Source organism: Cebus imitator, unplaced genomic scaffold (assembly GCF_001604975.1).
Source record: "Cebus imitator isolate Cc_AM_T3 unplaced genomic scaffold, Cebus_imitator-1.0 Scaffold16, whole genome shotgun sequence".
In the NCBI taxonomy this organism is placed as follows: Eukaryota; Metazoa; Chordata; class Mammalia; order Primates; family Cebidae; genus Cebus; species Cebus imitator.
In genome coordinates, this window is record NW_016107331.1 from 7935020 (window position 1) to 7949515 (window position 14496).

General features: G+C 37.4%; 1 protein-coding gene across 8 annotated transcripts in view; it reads right to left on the reverse strand.

Annotated features, from left to right (window-relative positions):
• Window positions 1-11144, reverse strand: part of CCNH (cyclin H) — a 51765-nt gene extending 40621 nt beyond the window's left edge. For all 8 annotated transcript variants that reach the window (XR_001818913.2, XR_005196825.1, XR_001818906.2 and 5 more), the window contains exons 1-4: window positions 10787-11144; window positions 9350-9472; window positions 7430-7503; window positions 6116-6326 (exon numbers count right to left, since the gene is read on the reverse strand). Coding sequence is in view for 2 of the 8 variants with exons in the window: in XM_017508134.2 (XP_017363623.1) it covers window positions 6116-6326; window positions 7430-7503; window positions 9350-9472; window positions 10787-11077 (699 nt within the window). In the remaining 6 variants the exon portion in view is untranslated. The remainder of the gene's footprint in view (window positions 1-6115; window positions 6327-7429; window positions 7504-9349; window positions 9473-10786) is intronic.
• Between the last annotated feature and the right edge of the window lie 3352 nt (window positions 11145-14496).

Consider the following 14496-nt stretch of genomic DNA (forward strand, 5'->3'; position numbering starts at 1 on the left):
AGCAGAAGAAAGGATATCAGAGATTGAAGATCAACTCAGTGAAATAAAAAGAGAAGGCAAGATTAGAGAAAAAAGAGTAAAAATAAATGAACAAAGCCTCCAAGAAATATAGGATTATGTGAAAAGACCTAATCTACCTTTGATAGGTGTGATAGGTGTATCTGAATGTGACAGAGACAATGAATCCAAGGAAAACTCTTCAGGATATTATCCAGGAGAACTTCCCCAACCTAGCAAAGCAGGCCACCATTCAAGTACAGGAAATACAGACAATACCACAAAGATATTCCTCAAGAAGAGCAAACCCAAGGCACATAATCATCAGATTCACCAGGGTTGAAATGAAGGAAAAAATGCTAAGGGCAGCCAGAGAGAAAGGTCGGGTTACACACAAAGGGAAGCCTTTGTGTCTTGAAGTCTTATCAGACTCAGAGGATTTCTCCACAGAAACCTTATAAGGCAGGAGAGAGTGCGGGCCAATATTCAATGTCCTTAAAGAAAAGAACTTCCAACCTAGAATTTCATATCCAGCCAAGCTAAGCTTCATAAGCAAAAGAGAAATAAAATCTTTTACAAACAAGCAATTGCTGAGAGATTTTGTCACCACCAGAACTGCCTTACAAGAGTTCCTGAAAGCAGCACTAAACATAGAAAGGTACAACCAGAACCAGCCACTCCAAAAACATACCAAATGGTAAAGACCACTGACAGAATGAAGAAACTGCATCAATTAATGGACAAAACATCCAGCTAGCATCAAAACGGCAGGATCAAATTCGCACATAATAATATTAACCTTAAATGTAAACCGACCAAATGCCCCTATAAAAAGGCACAGACTGGCAAATTGGATAAAAAGTCAAAACCCATTGATGTGCTCTCTCCAGGAAACCCATCTCAAGTGTAAGGATACACACAGACTCAAAATAAAGGGATGTAGGAAGATTTACTCAGCAAATGGAGAGAAAAAAAAGCAGGAGCTGCAATCCTAGTCTCTGATAAAACAGACTTTAACATAACAAAAATCAAAAGAGACAAAGAAGGGAATTACATAATGGTAAAAGGATCAATGCAACAAGAAGAGCTAACGATCCTAAATACACATGCACCCAATACAGGAGGAGTCAGATACATAAAGCAAGTTTTTAATGACTTACAAAGAGACTTAGACTCTCATACAATAATAGCGGGAGACTTTAACACTCCACTGTCAATATTAGACAGACCAACATGACAGAAAATTAGCAAAGATATCCAGGACTTGAACTGAGATCCGGACCAAGCAAACTGAATAGACATCTACAGAAATCTCCACCCTAAATCCACAGAATATGCATTATTCTCAGCACCACATCATACCTACTCTAAAACTGATGACATAATTGGAAGTAAATCACTCCTCAGTAAACGTAAAACGGAAGTCATAACAGTCTCTCAGACCACAGTGCAATCAAATTAGAACTGAGGATTAAGAAACTAACTCAGAACCGCGTAACTTCATGGAAACTGAACAACTGGCTCTTGAATGTTGACTGGATAAACAACAAAATGAGGGCAGAAATAAAGATGTTCTTTGAAAGCAATGAGAACGAAGACGCAACATACCAGAATCTCTGGGACACATTTAAAGCAGTGTCTAGAGGGAAATTTATAGCAATAAATGCCCATATGAGAAGCAAGGAAAGATCTGAAATTGAAACCCTATCATCAAAATTGAAAGGACTAGAGGAACAAGATCAAAAAAACTCAAAAGCTAGCAGAAAACAAGAAATAACTAAGATCAGAGCAGAACTGAAGGAGATAGAGACACAAAAAACCCTTCAAAAAAAAAATCAATAAATTCAAGAGCTGGTTTTTTGAAAAGTTCAACAAAATAGACTGTTAGCCAGATTAATAAAAAAAGATGAATCAAATAGATGCAATAAGAAACAATAAAGGGGATATCACCACAGATTCCACAGAAATACAAACTACCATCAGAGATTACTACAAACAACTCTATGTACATAAACCAGTAAACCTGGAAAATGGATAAATTCCTGGACACTTGTATCCTCCCAAGCCTAAATCAGGAAGAAGTTGAAACCCTGAACAGACCAATAACAAGGGCTAAAGTTGAGGCAGCAATTAATAGCCTACCAACTAAAAAAAAGCACAGGTCAAGATGGGTTCACAGCCAAATTCTACCAGACATACAAAGAGGAGCTGGTACCACTCCTTCTAAAACTATTCCAAACAATACAAAAAGAGGGAATCCTTCCCAAATCATTTTATGAGACCAAAATCATCCTGATACCAAAACCCAGCAGAGACTCAACAAAAAAACAAAACTTTAGGCCAATATCCATGATGAACACAGAGCAAAAATCTTAAATAAAATAATGGCAAATCGATTGCAACAGCACATCAAAAAGCTTATCCATCATGGTCAAGTAGGCTTCATCCCGGGGATGCAAGGCTGGTTCAACATATGCAAGTCTATAAACGTAATCCACCACATAGACAGAACCAAAGATAAAAACCACATGATTATCTCAATAGATGCAGAGAAGGCCTTCAGCAAAATTCAACAGCCCTTCATGCTAAAAACTCTCAATAAAATACATAGCGATGGAATGTATCTCAAAATAATAAAAGCTATTTATAATAAACCCACAGCCAATATCATACTGAATGGGCAAAAACTGGAAGCATTCCCTTTGAAATCTGGCACTAGACAAGGATGCCCTCTCTCACCACTCCTATTCAATATAGTACTGGAAGTTCTAGCCAGAGCAATCAGGCATGAAAAAGAAATAAACGGCATTCAATTAGGAAAGAAGGTAATCAAACTGTCTCTATTTGCAGACAACATGATTGCATATTTAGAAGACCCAATCATCTCAGCCCAAAATCTCCTTAAACTGATAAGCAACTTCAGCAAAGTCTCAGGATATAAAATGTGCAGAAATCACAAGCATTCCTATACACCAATAACAGATTAACAGCGAGCCAAATAATGAGCAAACTCCCATTCACAATTGCTACAAAGAGAATAAAATACCTAGGAATACAACTAACAAAGGATGTAAATGACCTCTCCAAGGAGAACTACAAACCACTGCTCAATGAAATAACAGAGGACACAAACAGATGGAAAAACATTCCATGCTCATGGTTGGGAAGAATCATTATTGTGAAAATGGCCATATTGCCCAAAGTAATTTACAGATTCAACACAATCCTCATCAAGCTACCTATGACCCTCTTCACAGAACTGGAAAAAAACCACCTTAAACTTCTTATGGAACCAAAAGAGAGCCCACATAGCCAAGACAATCCTAAGCAAAAAGAACAAAGCTGGAGACATCATAGTACCTGATTTCAAACTATACCACAAGGCTACAGTAATCAGAACAGCATGGTATTGGTACCAAAACAGAGATAGAGACCAATGGACCGGAACAGAGGCCTCAAAGGCAGTGCCACACAGCTACAATCATCTGATCTTTGACAAACATGACAAAAACAAGCAATGGGGAAAGGATTCCCTGATTAATAAATGGTGTTGGGAAAACTGGCTAGCCATGTGCAGAAAGCAGAAACTGGACCCCTTTCTGACACCTTACACTAAAATTAACTCCAGATGGATTAAAGACTTAAACATAAGACCTAACACCATAGAAACCCCAGAAGAAAACCTAGGCAATACCATTCAGGACATAGGCACAGGCAAGGAATTCATGACTAAAACACCAAAAGCATTGGCAACAAAGCCAAAATAGACAAATGGGATCTAATTAAAGTCCAGAGCTTCTGTACAGCAAAAGAATCATTAGAGTGAACCGGCAACCAACAGAATGGGAAAAATTTTTTGCAATCTACCCATCTGACAAAGGGCTAATATCCAGAATCTACAAAGAATTAAAACAGATTTACAAGAAAAANAAAAAAAAAAAAAACCCATTCAAAAGTGGGTAAATGACACGAACAAACACTTTTCAAAAGACATATATGATGCCAACAAACATATGAAAAAATGCTCATCATCACTGGTCACTAGAGAAATGCAAATCAAAACTACACTGAGATACCATGTCATGTCAGTTATAATGGCGATCATCAAAAAATCTGGGGACAACATATGCTGGAGAGGATGTGGAGAAACGGGAACATTTTTACATTGTTGGTGGGAGTGTAAATTAGTTCAACCATTGTGGAAGACAGTGTGGTAATTCCTCAAGGACCTAGAAATAGAAATTCCATGTGACCCAGAAATGCCATTACTGGGTATATATCCAAAGGATTATAAATCGTACTATTATAAACTCACATGCACACGTATGTTCATTGCACCACTGTTTACAGTAGCAAAGACTTGGAACCAACCCAAATGCCCATTGATGATAGACTGGACAAGGAAAATGTGGCACACATATATCATGGAATACTATGCAGCCATAAAAAATGATGAGTTCATGTCCTTTGTAGGGACATGGGTGAATCTGGAAACCATCATTCTCAGCAAACTGACACAAGAACAGAAAATCAAACACTGAATGTTCTAACTCATAGGTGGGTGTTGAACAATGAGAACACATGGACACAGGGAAGGGAGTATCACACAATGGGGTCTGTTGTAGGGGGAATAAGGGAGGGACAGAGAGGGGTAGGGAGGATGGGGAGGGATAACATGCGGAGAAATGCCAGATACAGGTGACCGGGGGATGGAGACAGCAAACCACACTGCCATGTATGTACCTATGCAACAATCCTGCATGTTCTGCACATGCACCCCAGAACCTAAAGTGCAATAAAATATATGAGTGTGTGTGTGTGTGTGTGTGAGAGAAATCCCAAATACTTTTGGTCTCGAGTTTTTCAGATAAGGGATATTCATCCTGTATCTCAAGCCCAGAGTTCACAAACTTCATATGAGTGAAGCTCACCATCATCTTTTGCCTGGACTCCTTTAACAATACCCTATTATTCCCTTAATTTATTCAAATCCTTTCTCCACATATGCCTGACACAACAGATGTGCAATAAATACCTGATGCAGCCTGATGCATAAGGTTGCCAACATGATCTTTTAAAGCTCAAAATCTAATTATGCCACCCTAAATTTAAACCTTTCACTGGCTTCTCTTTGCTATAATGGAAATTCGTATCATTGTCTCCACATTCTAGACTCTGCCTTCCACTCTGGTAGTTGCTGTCTGTGATACTCTTCCCCTTGCATTGATTGCTAGGCTCTGTCCAGGTTCTTTAGCACAGAATGGTTTCCTGAATTTGAGTTTTTGACCAGGAAAGTCGTGATTGGGATGTTCTTCTCTCACCTATTCCTACTCTGAACTTTATTTTAAATGATACATTCTCAGAATATTTTCCTTACCCCTTAATCTGTTATCTCCTTCTAAAATATATCTTCCCCTCTGTATCACTTAGCACACTGGATATGATTATCTAAAACCTTTGGATTGCAAGGTTCCCCAAAGACTGTTCCTCTCCTGTTTCCGGTTACATCCTCAAGCACAAGGTCTGGCACATAAAAAGTACCCAAATTGAGCCACTGAACTAATATGAATAAACCAGTTTCTGATTTGATTTGACTTAGACTATCCAACTTCTCTTTCAGAGCCAAACAAAACAACCTAAAAGTTGCTTTTGTCAATGTTTGTTTACACATATTATTGCTGCCTACATAGTGACTCAAGTTCACAAACCTCTAAAAATAGAAGTCACTTAGCAATCTTCTAGTTTAAGGTCAAGAATTTTTTATGGTTCTTTAAATCATGCCGATATCCATGACAATATAATTCAAAGTCAGGAGAGTTATCTCAAACCTTTATAGGCACTGTTCTAAATTCTCATGGTCTTCATTACATCCCTGGAGCAAAATTGCAGATCACTTAAATCAGAAACTCTGTAAGTCCCACCCAATAATCTGAGTTAAAAATTTCTCCAGATGACTGTTCATGCCCACAGAAGTTTGTAAACAACTGCCCTCGATGACCAGGTCAGATCCACAGGTTGTATCCATGCTGTAACAATTAAGGATTTTAAAATTCTGGATTCTCTTGGTTAAAGGATAGGAAAGGAGATGTAGTGTTAGTTTATTTTACATCAAGTTTACCTTTAAGTCAATGAGGAAGCCTTCAAATGGTCGGTAAGGATTGTGGACAATAAGGTGGAAATTAAGTTGCTGTATAAGTAGTAGTTCATATTCTAGTATCTGTTCAAGTGCCTTCTCCTGTCCAAGAGGACTCTCCCGAAGGTTTCCAACAAACTGAGGACTAGATACATTGAATTCATCTACTTTGCAGGCCAAAAATGCACAAGTGAGCCTAGAGGAAAAAATAAAGAGGTGTAGGGGTGGGGGGTAGAAAAACATGCATATACTTTGAGAAATACCTAATTTATTTCTAAAAGTATATTCTATAATTGTCTGATATTCAAAAGTGACTGGTAGACATTGCAGGTATATTATTTTTAAAGACAGCTCTTGTTCACACTTTCATCCATTAGGAGACATAAGGCAAACTATAAAATCAGGTCCAACCAACTAATATTGCCATTGCATTCAACCATCATTCACTCAATGACAGTGTCATGCAGGACAACTTAAATATCTGGAAAAACAAATTTACTGAGGAATAAAAGTACTTTGCATCATATACATGAAGAGTTAAAAATAAAGCAGTAACCACATATACACCATATAAGCATGGGAAGAAAAGTAGGTTTAAGGAGCTCTGTGGAAGCCCATCCGTGGAAGTCTCTGAGGGCATCTGAATAAGGAATTATTATTTCAGGGACAAATGTGTGAAATTTACCTGGCCACTTCATGCTGTTCAGTATAAGAAACTAGTTAAGAAAGCTACTGCAAAAATCAAGGTTGGAAGTGAGATCAATGGCCTAATCTTAACTGGAGGAAATGGGAATCGAAAAGAGAAAACAGGTACATTGTCATTGAGAACAAGCTCTTTGATGAGTCTCATACTAATTTCATCTTTAATGATAGACACAGTGCTCAGCAGAGAGCAGAAACAAGAGACCTTTGTTCAACTGAAATGAATATGAAGCTATAGGATCCAAACACCAATTGCATGTGGAAGGAGAGGGGCCACTACAAATAATTCTCAGTCTAAACAACTGGAAATACTTAGGCATCTAACAGGGAGAGATATCAGAGAAGTACCTAACTGAGAAAAACAAAATTTGAATCTGGACAACCTGAAGTTCAGGTGCCATCAGTATCACCAAAGTACAGGTAAATAGAGATCTTAAGTTCTGAATTTAAAAAATAAAATAAAATAAAATAAAATTCAAGTCTAAATGACCTAGATTAGGAAGTCAGTTCTCTCGCACAACTCCCTCCTTCCACAAATACTCAAAGAGTATAAAGGTCTGCTTAAATGAAAACAATAAATTAGACAGACATACTCACATTATTATCCTGGGGTGATATTCCATTACTGAATTATTAAGATAAAAACGCTTGAAATACATACAAGCTGTACCCTAAGGGTTCAAAAAAAATCATCAGTATTCACAAATATTACATGTTAAATTTTGTGAAACAAAATTTACTTATGGAAAGGTTTCTTTGTAGAGATTACCCATAAAAATGCTAATACTCATTAATTCTTCTTTAATCAAAATCAATTGTGATGAATTACTACAGAAATGCCATAGCCAAAAGACCCTTTTCCCATCCTTTGGTTGTCTATCCCCAGACTACTCTGGCTAATCCTTCCTATGGTCACTGGATTTAAAAATAGGTGTGTGTGTTTCAGAATTCGGAGTATCAAAAATGCCCTGAATTAGATAAATTCAAGGAGAAAATTACAAATGTTCAGAGATTAACCAATCTTATAAAAATATTAACAAAAATACATGGGTAAGGTAATAAGCCTTCTCTCTAAAGTCACCCCATATTTTTTACATAACCATATGTCCACTCCATGATTTGTGATCACTGCTGCTAACTGAACAGCAGAAGCAGCACTACTATTTACTGAATGCATCCCATGTGCCAGACTCTAAACTATCAACATGTTTTAATCCCTACAACAGCTTTGTGAAGTATTACTATCTCTACAGAGAAGGAAACTGAGTATCAATAAGGTTAACTGACTTATCTAGGTCACACAGCTAATAAGAAACAGGAATGAAGTCAAGTTAAGACCTGCCTGTACTTTTAACCATTATATCACTTGGCTGGAACCTATAAAATAACCACTTACCTATTTTATGATAGAAAAAATATTTCCTTTTAAATATTTTAAAAGGTTAGTTTTGTCATTATTTGAAACAAAAAATTACTCACCAATCATAAGCATGTTATTTAAAGATAAATTCCATAAAGAAATTCATTAAAGGATTGTTTCATTTGATAAAATCACTTAAATTTACTGCCTCATTTTACAATTCTTTTGTAAGAATAAGCCAAATCTGAAGATAGAAACTGAGTATAACTAAAACTCTCTGAATCTTTGATATTTCATATGAAAAAAAAAATTCTATGACTTAATATTTTCCACATACTTCAATTTTTTTTCAACAATAAAAATGGAGATAATTTCCTAGAAGGTTATTCTCTAATGGGTCATAAGCCAATCACACTGTATAACTTTAAAACTTAACAGACTTCTACTTTAAGACAGACTTTTACATTTAGTCTTCACAACAATCCTGATAAAATAACGTAAAAACATTTTAAACACCTTCCCATTTCAGCTTTTTTTAATCTTTCAGCTTTTTAATCTCAGCTACCTGTTTCTCCTCACTGTTGTGCACCCCAGCAAAAAAATAAACAAACAAACAAAAAAAAAACACACAGGTCCTCAGAATCATACATCTGAAACAATAAGACAATCTTTTTAACCAAAGATAAAACTCCAGCTTCTACTAATCAAAGTTTAAAAAAACCTTACGGCATCAGTTTCAGCTGGAGCATATGATTACAAATGATGAATGAATGCATTATTTCAAAAATCTACTGGGTGTCATAGAGTTGGAAAAGCAGTAGTCTATGTTCTAGTTCTGGTTCTAAGGCTCACTAGTTGAAAACTTAAGAGGAAAGTAAATTAATTTTAATTTTCTTTATTTATAACATTACCTGACCTCAAAAAAAAAATTTTTTTTTTAACTACAAAATAAGATTTGAAATACTTTGGAAGAGATGATACAGCAATTCATGATTTACGGCCTGTATTGAAAAATATATAACGTGTCAAAAACGAATTAAATGTAACAGGTGATTTTTAAAACCAGAGTGGACCGGGAACTTAGCTACAAATTTAGAAGAGGTCAGATTTCACAAGCCAACTAAAGGACATTATATTTCATCACTACCGTAACTTACCACAACAGACCTTGGCATTGCTGGCTTAAACACTGAACAGAATTCCAGTAACCTTTTCTCATAGTATTTGCAGAGTGTCATTTCTTCATGAGGCTCAAGAAAGACTGGATCATTCGGAAGAACCTTTAGGTCAACAATTACAACACAAGTTCAGTGAATTAAACAACTGTAAAACATTTTTCTCTATCCAGATTAAATTTAGTTTATATCTCCAACGAAGGGAAATATATCACTCCTCATTTTCTCTTTATAGATTCCCCTATCATTACACAAAATAGCTTTAGAAAAATATTTAATAAACTAAAACTGTACCATCATTTCGCAACTTTTCGGAATGTCAGCTAGACCTCTGCTTCATTAAGGTATAAACAATCATGACAGACTTGTGCATATGCATACAGTTGTGATGTCATTATTTATAAATTAAAAAGTAGATACACTTAAATAAAATAAGATTGGAAAGTTTCCAACATCTGTTTCTCGGTAAGTCATTATGTCACACAAGTCGAGGGAAAAAAAAAAAAAGGCAAATGTTTCAATAAATTTCTGTTATTTTAAGCTACCCAGTTTGTGGTGATTTTTTTTTAAGGCAGTCCTTACGAAACTAATTCAGGTGCTAAAATCAGTGATTCGAAATAGATGTGAATTAAAAGTAGAAAACAAAATTATTCCGTATCAGTAATCTGGAGGCACTGAACACTTGCTGGAGTGGAGCTCGTAGTAAAGATTATACTAGTCCGAGAGCTGTAACAGAAGGGACTTGGCTAGCGGGCCATAGTCCAAACCATCTTTAGTCCATTGGTTTGTACTCGGTCTCCTGTCTCCCTCCCTCATCCAACCCATTCGCCACGAGGTTGTTTCTAGAACGGAAATCTAAGGTTAGTTTCCCATTTTAAGTATTTCAAAGGTTCCTCATCCTTTCAGCAGAAATTTTAACGTCTCACTTCCACCTACAACTTCTCTTCCTACCCTCCCGAGCAATTCCTGCACAGGTACTCAGCCTCGGCCATGTACGACCACAAACACGTCCACGCATCAGTCCTGTAATTTCTGACCTCCCTCCCACTCTGCACGGTAGCTCTGACCGCCTAGAATGTCCTTTCCCCATTTTCTCCGCATTAGCTACTGAGAAAAACCTTCCCCGACATCACCGTTTGACAAGTGAACGGCTCTTGCCAGGCACTACCTTAGCACACTACTTAGTCTCTCCTTCGCCACGTTACAAAGACTTGTCTGCCATTCGACTACAGGGACGGCGTTGTTCGTCTTTGTACCCATGGAACTGGCAAGGTGCTCGCCTGTTTTAATAGATAAGCGCATTCCGCGCCGTAGAGGCAGCGAAATGAGGGAATGAGATTGTCCTGGGAGCCAGAAGAGCTCCCGCAGCTGCTCAGAATTTAGAGACCAGGACAAACGGGCAACAGTTGGGAACCTCACCTTCCCGTTGGCAACTGCTTTGCATCTGAATTTGCGGTTGGCGTCGGCCCGCAATCTTGCCAGCTGCTCTTCACCGGAGAAAGTCCAGTGCCGCTTCTGGCTACTATTGTGGTACATGGTGAATCGTGACCCGGTGCACAGAGCCTGCAGAAGAGAACCCAAACGCAGCAACGCCGTGGCGTAAAGCAGCCGTACACCCACCGAAAATCTCGCGGAAGCCTTGGGCGTCCGGCCAGAGGGCGCGGGCGCGCTGACGTCACTATCACGTGACGAGCCCGTACGCAGTCGCATTTCCGGAACGGACTAGGAAGAGACCATATCTAGGGTTCTTTGGGACGCCCACTGAGACGTAGTGGGCGGAGCCTACGGAACGCTCCTCTTAGTGAGCCTGGAACATACCTCCGCCCCTTCCACGCAAGATTTAAAGGAGAAGTGCGGGGCGAAGAGTGTTCAAAAGGGACGTAAGCTAGGGCTATGGAGTAGGCTGTTGTAAATTCACAGGGGGTAATTAGAAATGAGGAAAGGACTTGGTAGGGCGTCAGTTTTTAAATAGAGGCCTCACTGAAGTTGACATTTGTGCAAAGGCTTGAAAGAGTTGAAATAGTAGGTTGATCAGTCATGTAGGGAGATCATGGGACCCAGAAAAATTGGTAAGATCTTCAGGCAGAAGCATTCCTAGAGCTTGTCAGGAAGACTTTGGAGACCAGCACTCTTGAAGCACTACCAAAAATCTCAGAGAATGGAGCATGGCTGAAAAACTTGAAGCAGTGGATGTGTATTGGCCCTTACAGTTCTGCCGTTTTTGTGACCTTGTCTATTCTTTCTCTGTACTCTTTTTTCCTTACCCTTCTGTTGATAGCTAGCCAATACTCTCCCCCGTTTTCGTCTCTGAAGCCAAGATGTATGGTAGTTTTAGTTTTCTTGAGATTCCCATTTTCATTTCCTCTAGGGAGACTTACAGTAAGCTATCATATTAAGATATTTACAATTTTTTAAATTAATAGGACTTTCAAAATTGCAGGTGAGATTCAAAATATACATTGATTCTGGTTTGTCACATTTAGGCATACCTTATTCTCCCACGTATTTATTATATATCCAGTCCAAAAAATGGATTTCCCTATGGCAAATAGTTTTTCTTAAAAACAAATGAAAGAGAAAGGTGATGAGGCCTGGAGAATTTAGGTCTTGAAAAGCCCACACAGGTAAAAAGAAGTGGCAGGACAACTTTAAGTCTGCTTTCTATGAAAATGCTTTTAGAGCCTGAAGAAAGGGAATCTTTTCTTTTTCATTTTTGTTGAGTGCAGTTGAGGGTAGAGTTTGGACAGTTATTTGAATCCCTCAAACTCATGCCATTTGTAGTTTATAATTTTGGAGATCCACACACTCAACATATGTGGCTAATCTGGACTTGTAAATTGGCTAAGAAACGAGAGAAAAAGAAGATTGATGGGCATGGCAAATTGATTACGATGAATTGTGAACAACCTAAAATGTTGCATACTGGGGAAAGAATAATTTAAAAGAAAAAAAATAATGGTACAAAACACAGGAAAATAAGCGATCTAGATAATTAAATGTCTATACAAAGTCTTAGACTCATGACATATATATCATATAAATCCTTTTCATTTTGTTTTACTGAAAGATATTTGACAACTCCTTAGTATTATGTAAAGGAAAATAAAAATAGGCATTTAAGAGAGTTGGCAGACTATGATTTCCACAGGGATATGAGTAAAAATTCTGAATGTCATTTAGGAAAAATATACGAAAAACCTGGCATTGCTGGTGTAACTTTTTTTAAACCTTGAACAAATTTTAGTCTATGAAAATTGACATTGATCTTATTTTTCAGATGTAGTAGGAATTGGGTTGTGTCTAAATTAACTGTCTACAGAATGCAATTGTTGCTGATGCCCTAACATTAAGGCTCACGTCTGATTTTTCTTATTAAAGTAAGCACTGGATGCTGTATTAGTCAGCCTGAGTGACTGTCTCCTACTCAGCCTGTTGTAAAGCAGTGTTTCTTGGCTGTTGCTAACACAGGAGGCATACTGGAATGCAGAACCTGTGCCTTTACCTGTTTCCATTTATAGTTTCAACTAAAAAGTAGCAAGTGTTTCTCTTCACTTCTATTATTTTATTTATGGAAAATTTCAAATATGAAGAATACAGAGAAACATATTTCAAAAATTATCAATACATGGCCACCCACACCTCCATTAGTTTCTTTTTTTTTTTTTTTTTTTTTTTTGAGACAGAGTCCTGCTCTGTTGCCCATGCTGGAGTGCACTGGCACAATCTCCGCTCACTGCAACCTCTGCTTCCCGGGTTCGAGCTATTCTCCAGCCTCAGCCTCCTGAGTAGCTGGGACTACAGATGCATGCCACCACGCCCAGCTAATTTTTGTATTATTAGTAGAGAGGGGGGGTCTCACCATGTTGGCCAGGCTGGCCTAGAACTCCTGGTCTCAAGTGATCCACCTGCCTCAGCCTCCCAACTCCATTAGTTTTAAATCATAATTTCCCTGCTACTAAATGAAGATGTTTCAGACAAGAACAAATCAACTAACCATACAGAACCTATTCTTCCTAGAAGAGTAATAGGGAAATTCACAGCTTGTTGACAAAGATATTACTATGTATTAGACACTACTCAGAAGTGAAATGTTAACAAAAAACATTTCAATGACTTTTGAAAATAAATATAATCTCTTTTATTGTGCTGCAGTTGTTAAACTGTGCTATGATGTGTACTTGCAGATAAATTCTAAATATTTAGACTTGGAGGCATTACTATAAACTAAGGGTTGCCAATCAGAGATCAGGTGATGCCAAACAGGTGTCATCTGTTTGGCTACCATAAAAATGCCCTGTACTTATCCACATGTTATTCCAAAATTTCCCATGAGGGTATTAGGAGTTCCTTTCTCTTTGGGCTCTACCTAGTGATCTTGACATTTAGGGAAAAACAAAAATAAACAGGTCACACTGTCTGATCTTAGGAGAAACGGAAGAAAAGAGAAATTAAAAGGTTGTGGGAGTGACCAGTAAATATGTTTGCAACTGGAATAATTTTGCAGTCTAATACAAAACATCTTATAAAATGGTCAGATTCATTTATGGTTCTCATTTCCCAAACATATCAACATACTCATATTCACATTTCTGATTGCAGGGCCACAAAGAAAAAAAGGGATAATAGAGACTAAACCACATCTATGCTCACAAAAACACACAATATCTTTCTTACTTTAAAATCTGACATAAAACCGTATGCCTTCAGCTACTGACATGGATTTCTGACATTTAAAATACAGTGTTGCAATGAGATTTAATAACCCTTTGCAATTGTATTTGGTTAATACACAATTAGCAAATTCGTATTTGTTGCACTGGCTTCAAAATCCTTTCTTAGTTTTATTCTCAGTTGTCAAGTTACAGCTAAGAGAAGAAAAGGAGTCACCTGAAGTAAATACCTAGTTTCTAGAAAACAAGGTACTACTAAAGGAAAAGGAATAAAAAGAAGAAATGGCATTTTTAAAATATCATTGATATATGTGACTCCCTCAAAACTGAAATGCTTTTTCTTTTGCTTTAAGACTATTACAAATTAAGGCATAAAGAAAACATGACAACATACTAAAGAGAAAATCCTATAAAGCCATCCTCAATTCATGAGATACTTACTAAATCACTGCTATACAC